General features: G+C 42.6%; 2 protein-coding genes and 1 pseudogene across 5 annotated transcripts in view; 2 read left to right on the forward strand and 1 right to left on the reverse strand.

The window, feature by feature from the left end:
• The window catches only part of PTER (phosphotriesterase related), a 75420-nt gene extending 69591 nt beyond the window's left edge, over positions 1 to 5829 (forward strand). For all 4 annotated transcript variants that reach the window (XM_062210509.1, XM_062210511.1, XM_062210510.1 and 1 more), the window contains exon 5: positions 3558 to 5829. In XM_062210509.1, coding sequence (XP_062066493.1) covers positions 3558 to 3768 — 211 coding nt within the window. In that variant the 3' untranslated portion in view covers positions 3769 to 5829. The remainder of the gene's footprint in view (positions 1 to 3557) is intronic.
• A 1117-nt stretch (positions 5830 to 6946) lies between these two features.
• On the reverse strand, positions 6947 to 13268 carry C1QL3 (complement C1q like 3). The gene is made up of 2 exons (XM_062211355.1): positions 12681 to 13268; positions 6947 to 7126 (listed from the first exon to the last, which is right to left on the reverse strand). The coding sequence occupies exons 1-2, from the start codon at positions 13266 to 13268 to the stop codon at positions 6947 to 6949; spliced, it is 768 nt and encodes a 255-aa protein (XP_062067339.1).
• Positions 13269 to 16605: 3337 nt separating this feature from the next.
• On the forward strand, positions 16606 to 23128 carry LOC133773413 (S-phase kinase-associated protein 1-like; annotated as a pseudogene).
• The last annotated feature ends 284 nt before the right edge of the window (positions 23129 to 23412 follow it).

A 23412-nucleotide genomic window follows, 5' to 3' on the forward strand; every position in this document is an offset into this window, starting at 1 on the left:
GAGGAGAGAAGCTGGAGAGAAGGAAGTGTAGAGAGGATTGGGCAGATATGTGGGGGTAACATACAGGGGAAATAACTGGATGATTTAATGAAGGGGGTGAATAGTTAGGGTAGAAGAGGTTGAGTGGGAAAAGTAGAAAGAAGTGACGTGATAAGGGTAGGAAACTGAAGATTCTGATTCCAGAGGGGGAATCCAGTTCTCCGTGATGACAAGGACTGGAATTTGGTCAGGGACTCGATGAGACCGAAGCTGAGAAGTGATGTTCAGTCCATGAGGTTCAAGCATTGATAACTGAACATATGCACACGGCTGTGAAGGGAAGTCATTGAACCAGTGTCACTGAGGGAACATCTTGAGGACAGACCTTTCCCCTGAGTGTTGACTTCTGTGTTTTTATGCTGCTCCTGTGAATTGGCGTTCCCCCAATGCCCTCCTTAACAGTAAAATATCATTAGAGAGAGCTACTAGATCCATGCTCCACTCGTTATGTTAAAGAGGGGCATTCAACTGTACCTGTGCAAACTGCTTCAACTGACTTGACCAATGAAGCTGGCTCTTATTTTTCTTTGAAAAACAGACTTATTGTTTTCTTCTTGTTGTCTCTTTTGTTTTATTATTTTAATTGACTTGCTCAGTAACACCATTCAGTGCAGGCAAACAGGTTTCCCCAGAGTCCTACTAGTTTGCACCATACTCAGAGGCAACTACCCTTTGCCGAAAGGCATCTGGAATTTGAAATGGGATGGTATTGGATGGTCTTCCTCATCTCTTATGATCTCAAAAACATGACTTACTGATGCATGCCCACAGCACATGTCTTACAATTCATTCTAGAAATAGGAAGTGTACACACAGGATCTTCTTCCTTTTCCTAAGCCTCTCTATGACCATGAGGTATATATTTTGTACCCCTGTGCCTTCCATGAGGCTCCCAGACCTTCTGGAACAAGAGAAAGGGAATCTCTGAAGGGGGCATCTACAAAGGAGGCATGAGGTGAGTGTGACCAGTGGCTCCCACAGCACATTTTAGTGCTGTCTGGATATTAGTTCAAGTACAAGAGCTTCATTTTAGTTATATTTTATTGTGCAAAATGTAAATATTATGGATGTATGAAAATATACCAGAAATTCTACCCAATACATATATGCATGTGTGTATGATGTGTGCTATTATATGTTTGTGTATATGTGTGTGCTTAATCCTCCTTAAATCGAAACCATACCTTAGGTCACTTTACCCAAGTACAGCTCCTATCAGTTACTGAATGACCCATTGGGTTGTGTGTGCTCCAGCACTCCATTGCCCCCCATGTCTCATGAACTGGCTTTTGTCATTCATCCACCATCCTTTTCTGAGCCATAGAAGTCTTGGAGCGCTAGAGCACAAGAACACAGAAGCACGCTTCTGCCTACCTCTGGCTTTCAGCACCAGAAATTGTGCGTCTAACACCTGTTTTCAATCTTATGCTCCATTTCTCAAATCTTATTATATCTCTGCCTTTTCACACTTTGTAGTCTCTCTCTAATATTTGTTTGCAAAACACTAACTCATTTGTGTTGCTATAATTACCACGGCTTTTTGTCTTTTCATCTGTAGCGGTTCCTCCCTTCTGGCAGCATCTCTGTAACTCCTGTTCTTCCAAATCGTGGCACAATGTGAGAGATGGTCTCTTAGTGTAGGCATGATCAAGCAGGGTTCTTTGATAGTCAAGATGGAATTGTTTTCCTGAAGCCATAATATTATCCTTCTCATACAATAACTAGCTTCCAGATCCTTGACTTAACGAGTTCTAAGTATTCTCATTCTTCAGTAAGGGCATTTTATCTACTATATTCTTCCCTTATGACTGCAGAATTTGATAACTGTTGTTTCAAGGTGTGCCAAAGATATCTTATAGAAATATACATATATGCCTTTGTAGGAATGAAATGCCATAATTCTCAGGTTAAAAAAAAAAGAGATTTAAAACTTCGGATATGCTCAGAAATGATCAGAAAGACAGTGTATCCCCAAACCCTGCAGCCTTTGATGCTCTCGTGCAATTGTGGATCAATGTTTGTCACACTATGTTTCAGCATGGTGCATGCACTTAGTCAAATCTCTTTTTCAAAAATGATCATCTACCTCTCAGATAATTCCCTTAAATAGAATTTGTTCCAAAAGGAGCTGCAGATCAGAAGTTTAGGTCGTTATACAAATTCCAGTGACACAGTTTACCTTGGTGGCACTGATGGCATTGTCTACACCCATGGAACAGACATGGGTACATGTAGCATGGATGCTGACTCCAAGACAAAGCATCCACTTTGGCTCTTCTACTCTGGCACTGCATTTCTTTGACCTGCCAGTGTCAGGTCTAATCTTCAGTTATAATTTAACTTAAATTATATGTTCTTAGAGACAAGAGCTTTGTGCTTGAGTGATTTTGTGCATCGTGTCCCACATTTTGCTAACCATGGTAGCTAGTAAATATGACTCATACACTAGATCGCCAAGAAATGCTATTGAAACAAAAAATGATACCTTTCAAATAATTAGCCCCTGGAGGAAGGTGCTGTCCTTCCATCTAGTTCTACTTGGAATTTAGATACTAACAAGCATATACGGAGAATATCAGAGAAGATCCATTGTCGCAAGTTGCATCTTTGCCATCAGAGGCCTGTGGGAGTCAGAACAGACACTGCCCAGGGTCCAGACACTAAAGGATGGTGGCTGTCAGGGGCTGACTCACAGAAAAGATTACAGCATTTAACCAAGCACAGAGGACTGTACTTTAGACAGTAGTCAAGGAGCTGTTCTTTAGAGACTATAGACCATGAATTTAAAGAAGCAGCTGATTATTTCAACAATCTTGTTGACATGGAAGTGAGAGTAAATTTTTATTGGCCAATTTAATCCCATGCTCAGAGACTACACTACTAAGTTAAAATTGCAATAGATTTCAAAAGGAAGAATATTCAAACGACACAGTCATCTTTGCCAACCTTTCTCAAAGACCATGACTTACCATATGACTTCACTTTGCAAACCAACTGGGTTTTGTATTTATTTTTTTTTAACCCTCAGAGTATTTGACTTGTAGGAAGATTCCTTTTATTTTGTTATTTTAATCACAAATAGCCACTGATTTTATTCACTAGATAAAAGGAGAGATTGAGAATAAGATCTGAAAAATGGGCCCACCAAGAGAGGCATTTTAAAGAGGAGAGCTTAATATATATCCAGTACAAAGTTATTTAGCGAAATGCTAAAGTGGTCATTCATTTGAACTGGCACATCCTATTAGAAGCTATCTTTAATGCAGTATTGCCAGGCATTGTCATAAATATCACAGGTTAGAAATTTCTGTGTGCACAGAATAATGATCATGTTCCTACTAGGATGCAGCAATATCTTTATCATCACCACACAATGTTTATTAAGGGTCTCCCAGTACACATGCCACAGTGGAAGGCAGTATCTTCATGACAAAGCGCAATAGGTTTATGAGTGAAAAGCACCCTGAAAATCTGAAATGTGAGATGAATGCCATATAATGAGTTCACATTTTTCACAGGGTGCGTCTCCTGGTGGAAGAGGGCTATGAAGATCGAATTCTGGTGGCACACGACATACACACAAAGCACCGGCTGATGAAATACGGAGGTCATGGCTATTCTCATATACTCACCAACATTGTCCCTAAAATGTTACTGAGAGGTATCTCTGAAAATGCTCTTCATAAGATACTCATAGAGAATCCTAAGCGATGGCTAACTTTCAAATAGGATGGTTGCTGTTGAATTCAAGCTGTGAGTATAAAACTTGTGGAAAACACTCAGTGACTGCAAATCCACTGTGAGATATTAATCAGAGCTATCCAGGACTAAGAACTGATTACTTCCTTCTTATGGGAAGAGTTTGCCTTCTCTGAAACTGGCTAACAAGTATACCTGCTCCTCTGGGAAGTTACTGAGGGTCATTGTGCCCTATTGTTCTACCTTAGCAAAATAAATCAAAAGGAACCCATTTCTAAAGGATGATTTAAAGTCTACATCCCCTAAATGGAGTTCTTGTTTCTGGATCCCCCCCCCAATCTATCAGCTGTACTACTTGAGAAAATGTTAAATGTTTCTAGTTAAATTACCCCCTTCTGGAGCAACCTAATGTTTGTCGTAATATTGATGATCCTACTAATTATCCTGCTGTTCTTTAATTAATGCTTAATGAATAATATGGCACTTTAAAATAGCTTCAGCAACAAGAGAAGTTAAATCTTGAGATTTTCTTTCCCCCAAAGGATACAGTAATATAATTACAAGTTCACAATGATAAAAATATTTTGGAAGATAAATTAGATGCTATCCAACTATCTGCATCTACTAAATCAGTTTTGATGCCTTTGGCTTTCTGGTATCCATTTTTTGCCGTAAATTGTGTTGTGTTTTACAAAGTCTGGATAAGAACACAGTATAACAGTATTGAATCACAGACATTCAATCATAAAAATCAATATATTACATAAGATAGTTTAATGAATCATTACATTTATAACAAAGGCCACAATTTAATTAATCCATAAGATAAAATGCAAAAAGATAAATGGTTGCCTTATATATATTCCCTTTATTTCCTTCACCTTTTGTGTTTTCTTTGGGCCTAAACATAGAAAATAATGCCGATCTATGTGAAGAAAAGGTCGGATCTATTGGAAATGACAGTCCAAATCTAGAGCCTACTCTTTAAATGGTACCAGGCCCTGATATTTTGTGTAAATAAAGCTTTTTAAAAAAAAAAATATTCAAAACTCAGTTGATATGCACTGCTGTTCATAAGGTAATCTTTTGAGTGAATGCCCACTGTGCTGATAAGTACTTACTCAAAACCTTTGCTGCCAGTTCTTCTTTGAAAAATATATACTGTTAAATAGAATTAAAATCCATTGCAATTCATGTGTGAGTTATCTTACATATCAGAAAGGCCAAATAGAATTAGTCATTATTCTTGATGAATGGGGTGTTTCTAATCACATCAGTCACGACAGTTACTCAGACCAAGGCATTTCAACAGCAGCACTTTCCGATGGGAACACCATGCAGAACTCCGAGAAAGTTGGAGTTTGCTAAATGAGAGATATGTCAGCTGATCAAGGATGATAAGCTTGCTGTGTATTAGAACACAAAGTACCAAAGAGGAATGAGCCTGGAGAACAAACCAGTTCCTTTAAATGAAAAAATGCAAATGTCCTTCACCAGTAAAACAAGCAGATTTTTAAATCTCTGTTTTTGAAATCTGCTTGTCAAAGAGTCTTCAAAAGCAGCTGAAAAGAGAACAGATTTTTCACTGTAATCGTGGAAGTTGTGAGATAGGATATATCAACATGCATTTTTAATCTTTTCCTTAGATTAAAAAGATGGCTTTTGGCAGTGTATTTTAACTAGAGAGAAAGGATTTTCACTACTCTCAAAATCTACTTTACTGTCAGCTTCAATCCACCTGAGAAAAAAGAAAAAATTAATAACTGAAATGCATATAATTCATAGATGTTACGAAGGGGAGCCTCTTTGTTTCTGCAGTCCTGACATTCAGGCTGCCACGAATGCAGTTACAGTATTGATTGGCATATGTTAATAAAGCAGCTATCGCCTTAACTTTCATACATGTGATGTGGAGGGCATTTTAACCTAAGAAGATGTGATTTTCTGGATAGCTTAAAGAGAAATCATTTACGTTATTTTGCTACTCCATATATTTTCATCATCCAAAATACACTTCAATCCAAAATAAATCAAATGATATATGCATGTGTGTGTGTGTGTGTGTGGACATAGATCTTTTTAAATTTTTGAGGGTATATAGCCATTCTCTTTTTCACTAAAGCTATATATATATACATACATATATATATATATATTTATGTATCTAAATGTGTTTTGGGAGAAGGTATTTGTGTAAAATATATACTCTGTTGTCATATTGGTTATATGTGAAATTGTGATAATTTTGAAATAACTGCAGGCCACAGACTTGGAGTAACTCTTTGAAGGCCTTACGTAGTGTCCCCTTGGTAATGCATGCAGTAGCTCAAATTAAACCTTTGTGCATTGGGTTATGAATAATCTTTTGTTCCAAAGAAGGCAAAAGCCTCACTCTGATTTAATACCAAAGAATAAATTTTTCTGACTTTGCAAGTAAATCTAAATGTATTCTATGGACAAAATGGACACAAAGGGAATTTTCTAAATACCAGACATAATTACACATTTTTCACATTTAGAGGGTAATCCTATGATACAATTTCCATGTCTGTTTTTAAAGACTATCACCAGAGAAGAAAATTCATAAGAGAAAGAAAATGTGAAAATGATCATAGGCTTGGGGATTTTCCCATATCCAGAAAATTCCAGGTTAAGGCTTGAAGTTGAATCATTCCCAGGTCTAGGTCTAAAGTTTACAAGAGTACAAGGCAAACAATTTCTTTGGGGACAAGCAGCATTATTTCAATTAGACCTTCTGTAGGGTGAAATCATTCTTCCCCACACTATGAATGGACTCCAAGTATCATAATAAGCAAGTAAACTCACAAGAACCAAAGCTGACATATGGATAAAAGCAGCAAGATCACAGTACACCAAAGTATCATATATATTGAAGAAATAATTCAATGTCTTAGATTTCTCTATAAAAATTTGTGATCTATATAGGACTTCATTCACATGGACACTAACAATAAGGAGTATTTGCTTTGGCGGTAGTGGATCACACATCTGCTTATCTTGCTTTAAATATATTTTTACATAATGTTTCTGAGCGATACAGATGTGAGTCAGGTAGCATTTGATTCCCCCACATATACACCACTGAGGTGCCCTTGCCATCGGCATCCCCTGGGATCCTTGATTCACTGACGTTAGCCATACGAATCCAGTGTTCAAACTCAGAATAATAAACTTAGTTTCTGCATTATCAGTCAGCATAAATAATAAATCCAGAAAACGTGCTGTATTTGTTGTTGTTTCCTCCGTGGGCTTTCCCACCATCTAATTTGATATAGACTTCATCTCCTGGCTCCAGGTGAAGAACCACACTGTTACTGGCATAGTCGTAATTTTGATCAGCATCTTGGGCAATTGCACTAGCACGGACCTATGTGAAACAGACAAGAATTAGAGTTTGTGAAAGAATCCGCACGCTTTTCTGTTCTGTCGTTGTTTTTGTTTTGCCATTCACACAGCATCCACAGCAGACTTGCTGCCATAGCACAGATTTTAGCATGGGAAGGTCCATCTTGCCTCAGAAATGTAGGAGGAAAATCCCTGTAATACTTTGAATGATATTATTGGAAAGGAGAAGAGTGGGAGCCATTAGTGCTTTAGTTAGGGGCCTTATAGCAGTTTTATTAACTAGACATCGTAAACAATGCATATCAATCTATACTCTTCCTAGCTTACTTTTCTAATTCCTTGAATCCCTATGCCCAATCACTTTTGGAAATGGAAATAATCGCATTATTTTGCATTTTAACTGAAGCCACATAAGAATATTCTAACTGGCTGTGAGTACGGAAGTTAGTCATCACAATTATTAGAAAACTGAGATCTACAGTAAGTACAGATGAGGGAAACACCACTCCTCTGTAGGAAGAAAAAAGGAAGAAAGTCCCCTGATTTCTGGCTTTGGAAATCTAACTCCAATAAAGCCCCGTCAGCAGGCTCCTTCAGAAGCTTAACTCATGTAAACATCTTTGGTAATCACCAGTTTGTCAGGGTTCTTCTTTCTATTTGTGCCTTTTCATCACCAAATGACTATATGTGCACTGGACAATCATAAAGTTCAGTATATCTAAAAGTTAGGGAAGGCACTAAATCCATGATATGAGGTCTCTGAAATTTCTGAAATTTTTGAATGACTTTCTTCAACAGCCTTTCATATTTAGAAGATTCTAAATGTGTGGTTTGCTTTGAGGATGGAAGTTGTTTATAATCTACTCCTGTTAAGCCTATGGTCTCATTAGTGAGTTGATAGACATTTGCAAACAGTCAAATTGCCTATCATATCCTTGTGATACGGACATTCTGTCACATTCTCCACTCAAATTAGGCTTCATATCCATTTAGATATATTTGGATTCTGGCTTGGAAAATCTTTCAATAGGCAGACTTGCATTTGATTTATTTCAGTAACACATCTTCTACTTTGTGGCTTGTTTCTATTCCACGATAATGATATTTCCCCCGAATAACACAGCAAGTGATTTAGTGGTTTTGTAAATCTGCACTATGTAATAATGCATGACTTGGGGTACAATATGCTGGGTTTTATCACTTGGCAAAATGAAGGAAATGAGACATAAGTCAAGAATTGCCATGCATTTCTTTCAAAATTTAAATGATAGGTTTTCAAATTAAATTTTCATGTGATACGTTCTCACATTACTGCTGAAATGTTAAAAAAGGAGAAGGCTCCTTGACACTGCTGAACTTGTAAAGGAATTTGAGTAGTGCTTTAAAAATTTCTTTTGGGCATCATATAGCAAAGGGAGAAAAGGGCTTACAGCATTTGGAATTGCTTAACACTGCGCTAACTGGCACTAATAGAAGGAAAGCAAGATACCATGTAATTATGCTCAGAAGCATTGACTCAAATGTGTACACCACGAGTGAGGTGATCTGTTGTGACCATTAAGTAAAAACACAACAGAACTCCACCCTATTTCCCACGAATTCATCATCAGTCAGTAAGAGCTGAATGCTTGGATTTCATCTAAGTCATTAATTCCTAGGGAAAACAGTCTACCCAAGGAGGAGACTGCTATTATGACCTGAAGTGTTTTGAACATGGATTTTTAACGGATGAGAAAAATCAAAATACAAAAAAGAAAGTTTCTAATTATCTGTATTATTAACATTTTAACTAATTTTCAATCCATAACCTACGTCTCAGCTTTTACTGATCACCAGACACTCATTTTATTCAGTGCTTGGGGTATTTAGTGTGTGTTCTGTGGGGATGGTGCTCGAACCTTGTTTTTTCATGAAGGAATTTGGAAATCAGGACACATTAAAATCTCTTGATTTAAAGAAAATGATCTTAAAAATGTGTAATGCAGTTTTTATTCTATAAGGTACAATCACGAAACCAAATCAACATTAGCGTGTGTACTGAGGAGGTATAACCACAGAACCCTGCAGATGCATTGCAGGGACACCACGGCTGGAAGGGTGATTCATTTTTAATGGAAGTAACTGCCCAAGATTTTAGCCTGTACTGTGCCATAACACCTTCCCAATTAACTAACTGCCACACTCTGTGTACTTTACATGATTTGAGTTTGCCTGCTCACTGATCACACCCTAAAGGTATAATGGGATCTGAAATGTCAAGCTCTAGTGTCCAGCTCAGTGACTTCAACAGATCTTCCTTTAAGCCATCACACTACTGAGGAAGGTAATGGGTTCACCCTGGTGGCTATTTTCAGCTTCCTAAATGTACACTGATTTCAGCATTTTGTCAGAGAATATGAGGCATCCTTTTCTCAGCCTACTATACTCCTTTCTACCTCTAAATTGGCTCCAGTGTCTTTTCTTATTCTGTTAACTATTTAGATTCTGCTTTGTCTTCAGTTCATCTTTCCCTGCCCCTACAAAAATAGACATATTATTAATTTCTCAAATAGATGACTGTCAATCCACAAACTATTCATTCTTTCCAATATATCTTATGTTGACTGGTGCCCTAAGTAATACATTCTTAAAAGAAAAAGCAGTGGCCTTTAATTACTTTATAGTCCTAACCTTAAGCCAGCTTTAGTTTTATAATATATATAATATTATAATGGTATTATCGTGGTTGTATTCAAATACAATTTTTCCTGATTTTCTACTAAAAGTGCACAAATATTAAAAGTATTTCCTTTATCTATATAAAGCTATTTGAGTCCAACTTTTTCCTTTAATATGCACTGTCATGAGCTCTCAACAAATACTAGGATTAAATTCATGTTGATGGTTTCATGGGGAATTTGAGAACTGTGGTCCTTTTAGCGGTATGCTTGCGAGAATGGAATAGGTTGTGTAGTTTTAGTATTATCTTATTATTGAGGATTTACCATTAGAGACAGTATTTATGGTAACATTTGCTAATTTAATTAATTGGTACTGATGTTCTCATGATTTCATTTTCATTGTACTTTTGTGGAATCATAAACAAAAGGTTAAGTGGCACATCAGGTTAATTTACTGGCCTTTGATGTTTCCATCTGTGATCCTGCGTTCAACACAAAGCATAAATAAAATGGCTCTCACATGGTTACGGTCCAGAAACACTGCTGTCTCCTACAGTCACCTGCATGTTTAGTTTAATTTTTGTGCTTCTCAAAACCCACTTAATCCACAGAACACTACACTGACATGGATCTCTGAGTTTCTGTTTTATGAAAACAAATCAGGTCAGCTCAAGAAGAAACTGCCATCCTAAGAAGTGATCAGACAAGAGTATAACTGAAAATCAAGGATAGAGTATTTATATAAATTAATAAAAAAGAGATTTTATAAGCTTTCTCATTCATAACTGTCTGCAGACCAGACTTTAGACAATGGTTCTATTCTAGAGATAAAATTCCTTAACAGTAATATTGTAACAACCACTTTGTAAAATAGTCCATATGGAGTTCAAAAATATATTGTTTGCCACTATACATTTATTTTTTATGAATTAACCTGTTGCACACCTTTCGCAGGAGTAGCAGTTTAAGATTGCTAGTGGAAAACCTTACACATTATAAGGGAAGCTGTTTTCCTTTATTTTTTGTCCTGAACCTCATAGAACATATACGCTACAGTGATACAAAGGAACATTTTACACTGTAAACAATGGAATCAGTTTAAAAACAAAATGCACGCAGTACACCTAGTAGAGGATTTTTCTTGGGATCAGTGAAATAAATATACATGGACTCAGCGATGTAGACATGAACATTTAAACTTACTTAAATGTGTTACTCCCCAGTGTTTCATGCAATTGCAATTTCAGATATTTTTAAACATGGCCATTTTAAATACATTTGCTAATAAAACTGGGAGTGTTTTCCATTTTTAATTGCTACCTCTGCAAACAAGCTCTTCAGCCTGATAGTGTTCCTCAACCCTAGCCTCTGAGTCAGAAGAAAACCCATTTGCAAATTAAAGGGTGCCTAGAAGCAGCCCTCTGGAGGGGCAGGTAGAAACCATTTTGTTAGGGTGACAAGGTGGCTCTAGTTTGGAACAGAGAAATGCCCTTTTGCGCATTGACCTATCACTATCCCGCTGCTCTGTAAATAATTGTCATTTATCTGAATATTATTTTTGTGCATAATAACTCTAATAAACAACCCTGTCAGTGCCTCCTGGTGGCCATTTTTTCTTTTTGTTCTATGTGTCCTAGAGTGGGGGTGGGGAGTTGGGGGTCTCTTCATCTATTTGCAGGAAAGGGTAGGCCAGACTTTTGTTCTGTTTGTCTCCTGCACGTTTAGGACACATGTCTCTGACTTTTAAAAGACTTCTGGCATTGAATAAGGTCTTTCTTTGGGAAGAAACCCTGCCTTGATGATGCTTAACAGAAATTCGGGTTATATCTAAGAAGGCCTGAATTTGCAAGGGGCCAGGGCCCCCCGGAAGCCCAGTAGCCCTTGTGTGAAGTCAAAGTTGCTGCCTGCAGCGAGGCCTCGCGATGGCGGGGTCGTGGGCCGGTTTCTTTGCCACTCAGCAGGTAGAGGAGCTCCCTGTACCCGAGGCCAGACCTCAGGCTGCAGGGCCTCACCCCACTGGCTGCCAATTTAGGGTGGCGAGAAGATCCGATTACACTTTAAGTAATTATAAATAGTATTTTTCTCCTTTAAAAAAAATCAGGCATGCTGGCATGTTGTGAATTCCTCCCACAAACAGTAAAGTGGCCCTAGGGGAACGCTGCGGACTCGCGAGGAGGTGGCGGGAGGGGGTGTAACCTACAGCCATTGCACAGGCAAGGCCGAGGTCCAGACTCGCACAGGTGCCCCGGGGCTCGCTCTCCGAGAGGCGCGCAGACCCCTGGGCCCCTGTCTGCCGCCCGTGCGTCCCTGCCACTCCAGCCGTCGGAGTTGGAGCTCAGTCTCAACTTTTCCTTTCGTTAGGAGCAGCCCTCACCTCTCTCCTCCGCCGCCTGCTGCTGCCTCTGCAAACTAAACGGGAGTTGGAGTTGGGAAACAGACTTTACGTGCGACTCGGGGCCTGGGACGCCAAGGGCCGCGAGACGGCCGCCCCATCCTGCCTCCGCCCGGGATGCGCCCCGCCAGGACGCACTCCTTCGGGTCCCTTTCTCGGCCCGCGTCCGTCTCGAGTTCCTCACCCTGGCACGCCCATTCCAGACTCCCAACTCCTCCTCTTACCCCAGCTCTTCCCATTCCCGGGAAAAGTCTGCAAGCGACCCTGCAGGGCCCTGGAGCCCAGGGCTGGGGGGCTCGCTTTCTGCTCCAGGACTGCCCACCCCCCGAGCACTGGCCGCAGGGGCGCTCACAGGCGCGCGCACCGAGTGAGGGTCCCAGACTCTGGAAACGCCCTCTCCAGGCTGCGGGGCGCCCTCCTCTGCGTACGACCCCCGCCTCTCCCGGGTGCGCCGGCGGAGCCCTTCCATTTCCGGGGTCTCCTCCCTCTCGCCTGCACCCTCCCCGCCGCCCACCTGCACTCACCTGGTTGTTTTTGCAGAGATCAGCCCACATGCTGGTGCCGTCCCCTCCGCGCATCAGGACGTGGTAGGTGAAGAAGTAGATGCCCGGAATGGAGCAGGTGAACTTGCCCGTTGTGGGATCGTAGTGGTTCCCCAGGTTGGTGACCACGTCGTCGAACTTAAGCACCTCGTAGCCTTCGTGCTGCCTCTTGAGGCCGGCGTAGAAGGCGATCTTGGGCACCGTGCTGTAGGTGGCAGCGCTGATGGCCCCGGCCGCGTTCAGGCCGGGTGCCCCGGGCGGCCCCGGCAGGCCTTGACGCCCCGGCTCTCCCTTCTCGCCCGGGGGCCCCACGGGGCCCGGCGGCCCCGGCTCGCCAGGGGGCCCACGCGGGCCCGCCTTCCCGGGCCTGCCGGCTTCGCCTTTGGGGCCCTGGATGAAGGTGGGCAGGGACTGCATGAGGCCGCGGTCGGGCGTGGCGGCCGTGCTGGGCGCCTTGGTGCCCCCGTAGGGGTCGCAGACCATGCGGCAGGTGCCCAGCATCTCGTAGTGCGCCGACGTGCCGGCCGAGCTCACCAGCACCGGGATGAGGATGACCAACAGCAGCACCATCACCACCCCCAGCGCCCCGGCGGCGATCAGGCGCCTCCTGCTGCCCACCAGCCGGCTCAGCGCGGGGCGATCCTCTTGTCTGCTTTTGGACAAAATTTTGAAGGTTGGGCGGGGACCTCCTCAGAGCCGAAAACAACCCCCTGCGAACCCCAACTCCCCTGGGCGGGCGCGCACCGCCGGCCCCACTCCCGGCCGGCTCCTGCTCCCCCCCCTCGCTGAGGCGGCTACTGGGGAGGGCGCTGGGCGCCCCGGCGACTTGAGCCCAAGTCCCGAGCTGGGGGGCGGGGTGGGGGGAGGGGTGCCTAGGGCGCCCTCTCGCCTCCCGCGAGCCCCTTCGCACCTGTGGCTCCGCGGGCGCCGGCGCGGCCACCCGGAGGGCAGAGCCAGCCGCCGCCTCTCCGCGCTCGTCCGGGCCCGCTCGCACTTTTATGCCGCTGCTGCCTGCGATCGACTTTCCCGATTTTTGCAGACTGCGCCAGTTCGCACCAACTTTCCGTCTGAAGTTGCCTTTTTCTGCCGCCTCCTTCTCTTCTTTCGCTCTCTCTATTCGCCCATCCCCTGCCTTGTTTGTTTGTTCTTTTTTTTTTTTTTTTCCTTTTCTTCTTCTGCTTTCTCTGCAGCCAGCACACAACTCTTAATCGATGCGCACCTCCCAAGTCGCGCGAGCTCGGCCCCGCGCCTCCCCGGTGCCGGGAGCGGCGGCGGGCAAGGTGGGCTCGGTGAGGCCACGGGCTGGAGCGGCGGAGCGAGCGAGCGAGCAAGCGATCGAGCAGCGGCGAGCGCCTCACGGCCGGGAGCGGAGCGGCAGAGAGACTGAACGCAGAATTCTGCCTGGGTACCACCTGCCAGGAGAAGAGGAGGCTGACAAACGCGCGCCGGAGCAATTTATAGGCACCCAAGGCACAGAGGAAGGGGAGCCGCTTTGGCATCTCATTGCAGCATCTGCTCAGCTCATCCCACTCAGAGAGAGTTTGGCATTACTCTGACAATGTGGGATTTTTTTTTTTTTCGGCCTCTCTTTTTTTCCCCTTCTGCACATGGATGAACAGTGGGATTCTGAATACTCCCTTGCTGAACCCAGGCGATGGCCGCGTTCTCACTGGACATACGGGGCGGGGGAAGGTAGACAGCTTGGGGGCTCAAGGTCACACCTAAGCCCCCAGTCTCCCCACGGCCAGCAGCCCCAGCTGGAGGGTGGAGGTGGAGGTTGAAAGGAGGGTGGAGGGGTTGGCAATGTTTTTCTCCTGGCTCACCTTGGGTGCTTCAGGTGCTTTTTGTTTGTTTTCAAAATGCCACTTTTAACACAAGGAGGGCCCTGTAGAATTTTCCAGATGGTAGATGTCATTTTGTTTAACCTTACGGTTCCCCACCACCATCAGCACCAACCTTCTAACTGACATCAGAGAACAGAGAGGTGTGTTGGAAAGCCGGAGGACATTTCTCCATGGTTTTAAATGACTCTAAATGGACATGAAGTCTCATGCAGGGCCAGGCTTGGCTCTTTGTACAAACGCCGCACAGCGGAGCAGGTAAACATATAGACTCTGTTTACAGGCTTACAATTCCGGCAGCCTTTCAGAACATACTGTTGTTGCACCTGAGGTTGCATTTACTTCAAGATGCTACATGCATGAGGAATCATCACTTGTCACCAGGCCTTCAAAAGTCTAAAGATAAAGCAGGCAGCCTTTACGCAAGTGCTGGGCAAGGTCTTTTCCTAAGATGTGGGCAGAGTCCTATAAGCTCCGAAGCAGCTCCGAAGCCCAAATCTACCTGGGAGGGGGGAGAGGGTGAAATGGGAAAAATAGGACAAAGAAGAGACTCCATTGGCAGCAGGAGAGGGAGAGAAGGAACTGCCTGGATTTGTTATATTAACGGAAGGCCCTTAGAGAAGCTATTCGATAAGTTATCCCACAAACACATACAAAGACCACAGAACTGCTTTAAGTAAAGAAGTAAATGATACTTCTGCATTCAGGAGCAATGGATGTCAATCAAACATGGGTGACATTTACTTGTCAATACTGGGATGATGGCTAGGAAGACAGTGACTTATTGCATCATGGTGAGAATTTGAAATTAGAAGCAGAAACAACTAAGACCACAGCAAGCAAGCAGTAACACCCCAGATGCCGGGCAGGAGCCTGTGATGTTGTCTCTGGCCGCCACAGCACAGACATCTCCTTCCCCGCTTCTCCCCACTCTGCCCACGCCTCTCGACCCCACCAGTTTCCTTCTTCTCTGTTTCAAAATAAAATAAGGTCAAGTGGGCTGATAGGAAGACACAAAGATTCATTGATTCCTTTAAGAGAAATGTCAGCAGCTCCTTCAGTTCTTTGCCGGGAGTCAAGGGTGAGGAACTGGGCTCGTGGGTAGCATGGCCCAGGCCTATGTATTATCTATCCATCTGCCTGCTCCTGGTACTGGAACCTAGCCCTTCCCACTTCTCAAACCTTTAACCTTTATTTTAGGGCAGTGCTTTTGTAAATGTGAATCCATATCTCAGGCATAATTATATATATACTCATATTTGTTCACACAAGCTACCTTATTTTATATTTTTAAGCCACAAACACATAGTAAGTTCTCTGCTGGCCATATGCCTACCTTCCTACGATACTTTCTCAGCTGCTTCTAAAAAGTGACCTTTCTTTTGGAAAATCATGCAAAGGTGTGTAGTGGCAGTAATGAAGGTCATTTATTAAAGAAATGAACTCTGATACACCAATTTCATAAGGCCTCTTTGTTGGTAAAGGAGTTATTAGGGGGAAAAAAGAAAGCTTTTAAAGGGTAGCAATGTATAACATTGCTCAAGAAACACAGAGTTTTCCAACAGAAGAATGCTCATCCTATGAAGGAACTCACCCAGGACAACATGAGGTAGGAGAGGTGGCCCCTAGAAAGCTGTCTCCATACTGTTCATGCAGCTGAAGAGGCTGGGAGAGCGCTCAGAGGGGAGCCAGGGCCATTCAAGACCTGGCTGGCACACTCTGCTCCATGCATTATTCACACATCCAGTCCCAGCTGACCACAGGTGGTGGCAACCCTAGTAACTGAAGCTTTCCTCCTTCGACTTTGCTGCCAGAGCACCCAGCTTGATTTTACAAGCAGGAGCCCTCACATCTTCAAGCTTTGCTGCCGAGCTGTAGGGAGGCACTCCATAGTCATCTTTCACAGTGGCTGACCCTGGGCTGTCAAGTGCAAACCCTAGGTAAGCACACATGGACATTTGGATTTTTGGTGAAGTCAGTTTAAAGCACCGCACTCCCCCTCCTCTAGAAGTGCCCCACCCTGCACTCTGGGGGAAACTTTTTCTTGTTCCCCCCAGCTTTTCAGGATGACTTGGTGGTGGACGAACGGATGGCTGATGACTGCCCCTCTCCCCTGCTCGGATTTCGCAGAAGGTTCTCAGGAAAGTTACTCACACTTCAGCTCGTGTTCTGACAGTTTGAATAAACCATCTGATCTGGCATATTACTCATCCTCTTTATATGTATATAATAATAGAAAATGTGTCAATTAAAAAAAAATATTTGATTTCCTTCAGTCCTCATCAGAGAACCAAGTTCTCTCATATTAATCCTGCAAGTAGCCCTGGAATCTAATTTTCACAGCAAAACCCAAGGAAACACTGGGCTCCACATTTCCATCCCTTTTGCATCTAGGCCTGGGGGCCTTTCTGATCAAAGCCGATCCAGAAACCCAAGGTAGGGGTTGGGTGGCCATCCTGGGCTTTTCTTCTCCTCCTCACTTCTGTCTCTTTCAGTTGAGCAGATCCTAACCAAGCACACGACTCCTACACAGACGTGCTGGGCTGTCCATTAATCTTTGTTGAGCACCTACTGGCAGCATAGCCCTTCCCCGGGCTCTTAACAGGCAAACAAATATTTAGTCATGAGAATGATTTCCAAATGCAACAGCACTCACACAGAAATAGCATTTCTTATAATAAGGGAAAACAATGAGCTAACAAATCCAAGGGCTATCTAGAGAAGCAGACATTAAAGATATTAAAAATTGGCACTAGATCAGTTGTTCGCCTTTAGTTTCTGGGTCACTAAACTGTATTACAGAATATGCAAGGGGTCTTCATAAAGTTCATGGAAATGCATATTATGAAAATACTATGCATGCATTTCAAAAAATTTTTGCCTTCCAATAAATTTATTTTAAAATTTTGTTTATTTTCATTTATGTGGAAGGCAAAGATAAAGAGACAGAGATGTTCTATTCCTTATTTCACTCCCCGAATGTTCACAAAAGCCAGGTCTAGGACAGGCCAAACCTAAGGGTGGCAGAACTTAATCTGGGTCTCACGTGTGGGTGGCAAGGACCTAAATTCTCAAGCCACCATTACCTGCTGCCTCCCACGGTGTGCATCATCAGGAAGAGGGATCAGAAATGGAGGCAGGACAGGGACTCCAGAACTCCTGATACAGGATGCAGGCATGTTAGACATTTCAACAAACACCTGACCCAAACCTATTTTTAAATTCTATTTTATCATGAAATGTTTAACATACCCTCATATATACTCTTTTAACTGAAGAATTCTAGATTTCCAGCCAGAAAGGTTCCTTTTGGAGTTGAGTAGGGAAGCAGTATACACTAATGGCTTTGGAATCACAGGGGTCTTAATTTGAATCCTAGCTTCCTCATTTAGCGGCTAAATTCCTTAATCTCTTTGAGACTCAATTATCTCTTCTGTAAAATAGCAGTAATACTAATATATAAATCATAGGGCTGCAGTAGAGATTAAATGAGTTCACACATGTAGTTACAAAGGTACCCAACTCATAAGAACCCCCAAAATGGTAGCTTTCATCTTCATATATGTAGGATTATTGAGTAGTTTTTATGTCTATAAATTGGATGGTAGAACACAAGGCTTAGTGAAGGAAGTTAAAGCTAAATTGTTAGACTTAAGAAAAACGGTGGCTGGCGCTGTGGCTCAATAGGCTAATCCTCCGCCTGTGGCGCCGGCACACCGGGTTCTAGTCCCGGTTGGGGCACCAATCCTGTCCCTGTTGCCCCTCTTCCAAGCCAGCTCTCTGCTGTGGCGTGGGAAGGCAGTGGAGGATGGCCCAAGTCCTTGGGCCCTATACCCCATAAGAGACCAGGAGAAGCACCTGGCTCCTGCCTTCGCATCAGCACGTTGCGCCGGCTGCGGCGGCCATTGGAGGGTGAACCAACGGCAAGTGGAAGACCTTTCTCTCTGTCTCTCTCTCTCACTGTCCACTCTGCCTGTCCAAAAAAAAAAAAAAAAAAAGAAAAAGAAAAAAAGGCATAAAATGGATGATAACTGTTATAGATTGAGACTAATTGAACAAGAATCTAAGATAGTTCCCTATGTGTACAGTTCTATAATATAAAGCAAAGAAAGATACAACTCCAAACAAGGATCACTTTGTGCTCCTATAAAGAAAACAAAGTTTTGGGGGCCGGCACCATGGCTCAGTGGGTTAATGCCCTGGCCTAAAGTGCTAGCATCCCATAAGGGCACTGGTTCAAGACCTGGCTGCTTCACTTCCTATCCAGCTCTCTGCCATGGCCTGAGAAAGCAGTAGAAGATGGCCCAAGTCCTTGGGCCCCTGCACCCATGTGGGAGACCCGGAAGAAGCTCCTGGCTCCTGGCTTCGGATCAGCATAGCTCCAGCTGTTGCGGCCAATTCGGGAATGAATCATTGGATGGAGGAGCTCTCTCTCTCTCTGCCTCTCCTTTCTCTGTGTAACTCTGACTTTCAAATAATAAATAAAATAAACCTTAAAAAAAAAGAAAACAAAGTTTCATATAAAGTTCACTTCAATACATTACCAATGGACAGACTGTTTTCAGATTTCAAGCCCAGTAGAATTTTTTTTTCTAATATATATATATTTCACAGAAAGCTAATGGTGCCTTTTAAAATTTTATTTATTTATTATTTTTAAGATTTATTTATTTAAAAGGCAGAGTTATAGAGAAATAGAGGGAAAGAGAGAGAGAGAGAGAGGGAGAGAGAGATCTTCCATCTGCTGGTTCACTCCCCAGATGGCCACAATGGCAAGAGCTGCACTAATCTGAAGCCAGGAGCTTCTTTCAGGTCTCCCATGTGGGTGCAGGGGCCCAAGGACTCAGGCCACCTTCTACTGCTTTCCCAGGCCATAGCAGAGAGCTGGATGGGAAGTGGAGCAGCTGGGACTCGAATTGGTGCCCACATGGGATGCCGGCACTGCAGGGGACGGCTTTACATGCTATGCCACAGCGCCACCCCTAAGCCCAGCAGAATGTTATGATGTGCTTGTTGTCCTGTGGGAAGTTCCCAAGCCCACAAGCTGCAAGCAGTTTTAAAATTACTGAAGAAGTTATTCAGGAATGGTTCTGTGGATGATGATTCTCAAAGAAAAAAACATAGCCAAGCAGGCTGCTTTGTACATTAGCCAGAAGAGGAATCACTTTGAAGGATGCCTAAGTCATCGCCACATTCAATAGGGAGTTTTTAACACAAAGCTCTCCATAGAATACAGTGAACTAGAAAGCTGGCATAGTAGACCTATTCAGAAAATTATCCAATAGCCAAATGGAGATGGGAACTAGCATGTCACAGAAGACTCAGTTACAATGTGTAGCTTCAGGTTGGTCTCAAATTCTAGCTATATCCATCGACAGAAAGACAAAATCTACAGTGTGGATATGCTATCTTACACTTTCTGTGTGTACAATGCTTGATTCCCATGGCCCTACTGGATGTAGAATTGAAAGGAAAGTTACCAAAAAAGGAGATGTGAGAGGTCCCTAAGTCTCAGCTACAGCCATGAGAACACAGTAACACACGGAAGATGGGTGAATTCAATAAACTGAAAGTAGGGATTGGCACGGCATACAGTGGTGAGGTGGCCATTTGGGAAGGCTGCATTCCATATCCAGAGTATATGGTTCCAGTCCCAGCTACCTCACTTCCCAATCAGCTTCCTGTTAATGCACACACTGGAAGGCAACAGATGATGGCTCAAATATTTGGGTTCCTACTACCCACATGGGAGACCCAGACTCAGTTCTGGTATCCTGGCTTCAGCGTAGCCCAAATTGGTTGTCGTGGGCATTTGGGAAGAAACCAGTGGATGCAAGATTTCTATTTCTGTCTCTCTGCCTTCAAATAAACTGAAGACAAAAGAAACTGAGAGTAGCTGTTGTTAGACTCCAGGGGACTTTCAAGCAGAAGCTGTATCAGAGGACACAAGGAGAAACGGTACAGCAGCAGACCGGCCAACTGGGCAGGCAGTGATCAGAACTGTGGTAGTCCTATGGGACTGTTTTGTTTAAAAAAGCTTAAAGCATTATGCATTTTGAGAGGAAAGGTTATAGAAAGCTCTAAGAGCCAGATACTGTCAAGAGCAGCTGATACGCTGGAATCTGGATTTGAGAGAAACAAGGCTAAAGGAAGTGTGACCACCAGATAAAGGTGAAATCAGCCCCCACTCCTTCCTCTCTGAATTACACCCTACAGCAACTCATCTTCAAATATAAACAGCACATTCAGTATAGTCCTGGAAGTTTTAGCCAGAGCCATTAAGCAAGAAAAAGAAATCAAAGGGATACAAATTGGGAAGGAAGAAGTCAAATTATCCCTATTTGCAGATGACATGATTCTTTATTTAGAATCAAAGAACTCCACTAAGAGACTATTGGAACTCATAGAAGAGTTTGGTAAAGTAGCAGGACATAAAATCAATAGACAAAAATCAACAGCTTTTGTATACACAGACAATGCCAAGGCTAATAAAGCACTTAGAAGAACAATCTGACTCACAATAGCTACAAAAAAAAATCTTGGAATAAACTTAACCAAGGATGTCAAAGATCTCTATAATGAGAAGTAAAAAATAGTAAAGAAAGAAAGAGAAGATACAAAAAAAAAAAAAAAAAAGGAAAAATCTTCCATGTTCATGGATTGGGAGAATTAATATCATCAAAATGTCCATTCTTCCAAAAGCAATTTACAGATTCAATGTGATACCAATCAAAATACCAAAGACATTCTTCTCAGATCTGGAAAAAATTATGCTGAAATTCATACGGAGGCACAGAAGACCTCACATAGCTAAAGCAATCTTGTGCAACGAAAACCAAGCAGAGGAATCACAATACCAGATTTTAAGACATGCTACAGGGCAGTTATAATCAAAACAGCATGGTGCTGGTACAAATATAGATGTATAGACCAATAGAACACAAAAGAAACACCAAATATCAATCCAAACATCTACAACCAATTTATATTTGACCAAGGAGTTAAAACCAATCCCTGGTGCTGGAAAAACTGGATTTCCACATGCAGAAGTATGAAGCAAGACCCCTACCTTACACCTTACACAAAAATCCACTCAACATGGATGAAAGATCTAAATCTAAGAATCGACACCATCAAATTATTAGAGAACATCGGAGAAACCCTGCAAGACATTGGCACAGGCAAAGACTTCTTGGAGAAGACCCCAGAGGCACAGGCAGCCAAAGCCAACATTAACAAAGGGATTACATCAAATTGAGAAGTTTCTATACAGCAAAAGAAACAGGAAAGTGAAGAGGCAACCGACAGAATGGGAGAAATTATTTGCAAACTATGCAACTGATAAAGGATTAATAACCAGAATCTACACAGAGATTAAGAAACTCCACAACAACAAAACCAACAACCCAGTTAAAAAATGGACCAAGGACTTAAATAGACATTTTTCAAAAGAGGAAATCCAAATGGCCAACAGACACATGGAAAAATGTTCAGGATCACTATCTTTCAGGGGATGCAAATTAAAACCACAGTGAGGTTTCACTTCATACAGAAATCAACTAACAACAACACTGGCGAGAATGTGGGAAAAAGGTACCCTAATCCACTGGTGGTAGGAATGCAAACTGGTAAAGCCACTATGGAAGACAGTTTAGAGATACCTCAGAAATCTGAATATAGTCCTACCATATGACCCAGCCATCCCACTCCTTCGAATTTACACAAGGAAAATTAAATCAGCAAATAAAAGAGCTATCTGCACCTCCATGTTTATTGCAGCTCATGTTTATTGCAGCTCAATTCACAATAGCTAAGAGATGCAATTGAAGTTGATGTAGAAATTGCCAAATAGTCTGTGACTATCAAAACCATGTTGGAAGATTTGAGGATGGATGATGAAGGAGATGATGACCTGGTTCCTCTATCAAATGTTAATGCAGCAATATTAAAAAAGTCATTCAGTGGTGCACCCACCACAAGGATGACCCTCCTCCTCCTGAAGACGATGAGAACAAAGAAAAGCGAACAGATGATGTCCCTGTTTGGGACCAGGAATTCCTGAAAGTTGACCAAGGAACACTTTTTGAGCTTATTCTGGCTGCAAACTACTTAGACATCAGAGGTTTGCTGGACGTTACATGCAGGACTGTTGCCAATATGATCAAGGGGAAGACTCCGGAGGAGATTCGCAAGACCTTCAACATTAAGAATGACTTTACTGAAGAAGCAGCAGCCCAGGTACGCAAAGAGAACCAGTGGTGTGAAGAGAAGTGAAACGTTGTGCCTGACACTGTAACACTGTAAGGATTGTTCCAAATACTAGTTGCACTGCTCTGTTTATAATTGTTAATATTAGGCAAACGTAGACAAATGCAGCAGCAAATCATTTGTTTTAGCAGAATATTGTCCTCACTGCATGTGTAGCTTGAGTACAGATTCCAAACCCGGGTTTCTTCTAGTATGATTGAAAGTTCCTGTTTACTTTGCTCTGAATAAAACTGAACTGTGGGTTCTCGATAGAAAGTGGCATTTGGGGCTTCCTCTCTTCTTGCAGAGTGATTGCTGCCTGGTTTATTGTCCAGTTCAACTGAGTGATCTTTTAAAAGTTGGCATTGTAAATAAAACAACTTCCAAAAAGTTTTCTGAAATAGAATTAAAAAAAATATTATCTTTATTCATGAGTTGGAAACTGGAAAGAGGCTACTTGAAACAAACGTTCTGAGTGGGCCCATAGGATGTCTTTCAGCTGCACGATCAGTCAGTACCACTGGCATTGATCAGCTTGTGTGTAGCAGGGCTCCCTTAATTGGATCTGAGGACTTGTTCTTATTTTTAATCCTCTCAGCTTTGAGTAGATTGCCTAGAAGACTCAG

The sequence above is a fragment of the Lepus europaeus genome, chromosome 14 (assembly GCF_033115175.1).
Source record: "Lepus europaeus isolate LE1 chromosome 14, mLepTim1.pri, whole genome shotgun sequence".
NCBI classification, from domain to species: domain Eukaryota; kingdom Metazoa; phylum Chordata; class Mammalia; order Lagomorpha; family Leporidae; genus Lepus; species Lepus europaeus.

What these genes read in the sequence shown, in the direction of transcription:
- C1QL3 (XM_062211355.1), bottom strand. Translation starts at nt 13,268, where the DNA reads ATGGTGCTGCTGTTGGTCATCCTCATCCCGGTGCTGGTGAGCTCGGCC. An exon ending in ATCTCTGCAAAAACAACCAG is followed by an intron (nt 7,127 to 12,680) that starts GTGAGTGCAGGT and finishes TGTTTCACATAG; the next exon opens with GTCCGTGCTAGTGCAATTGC.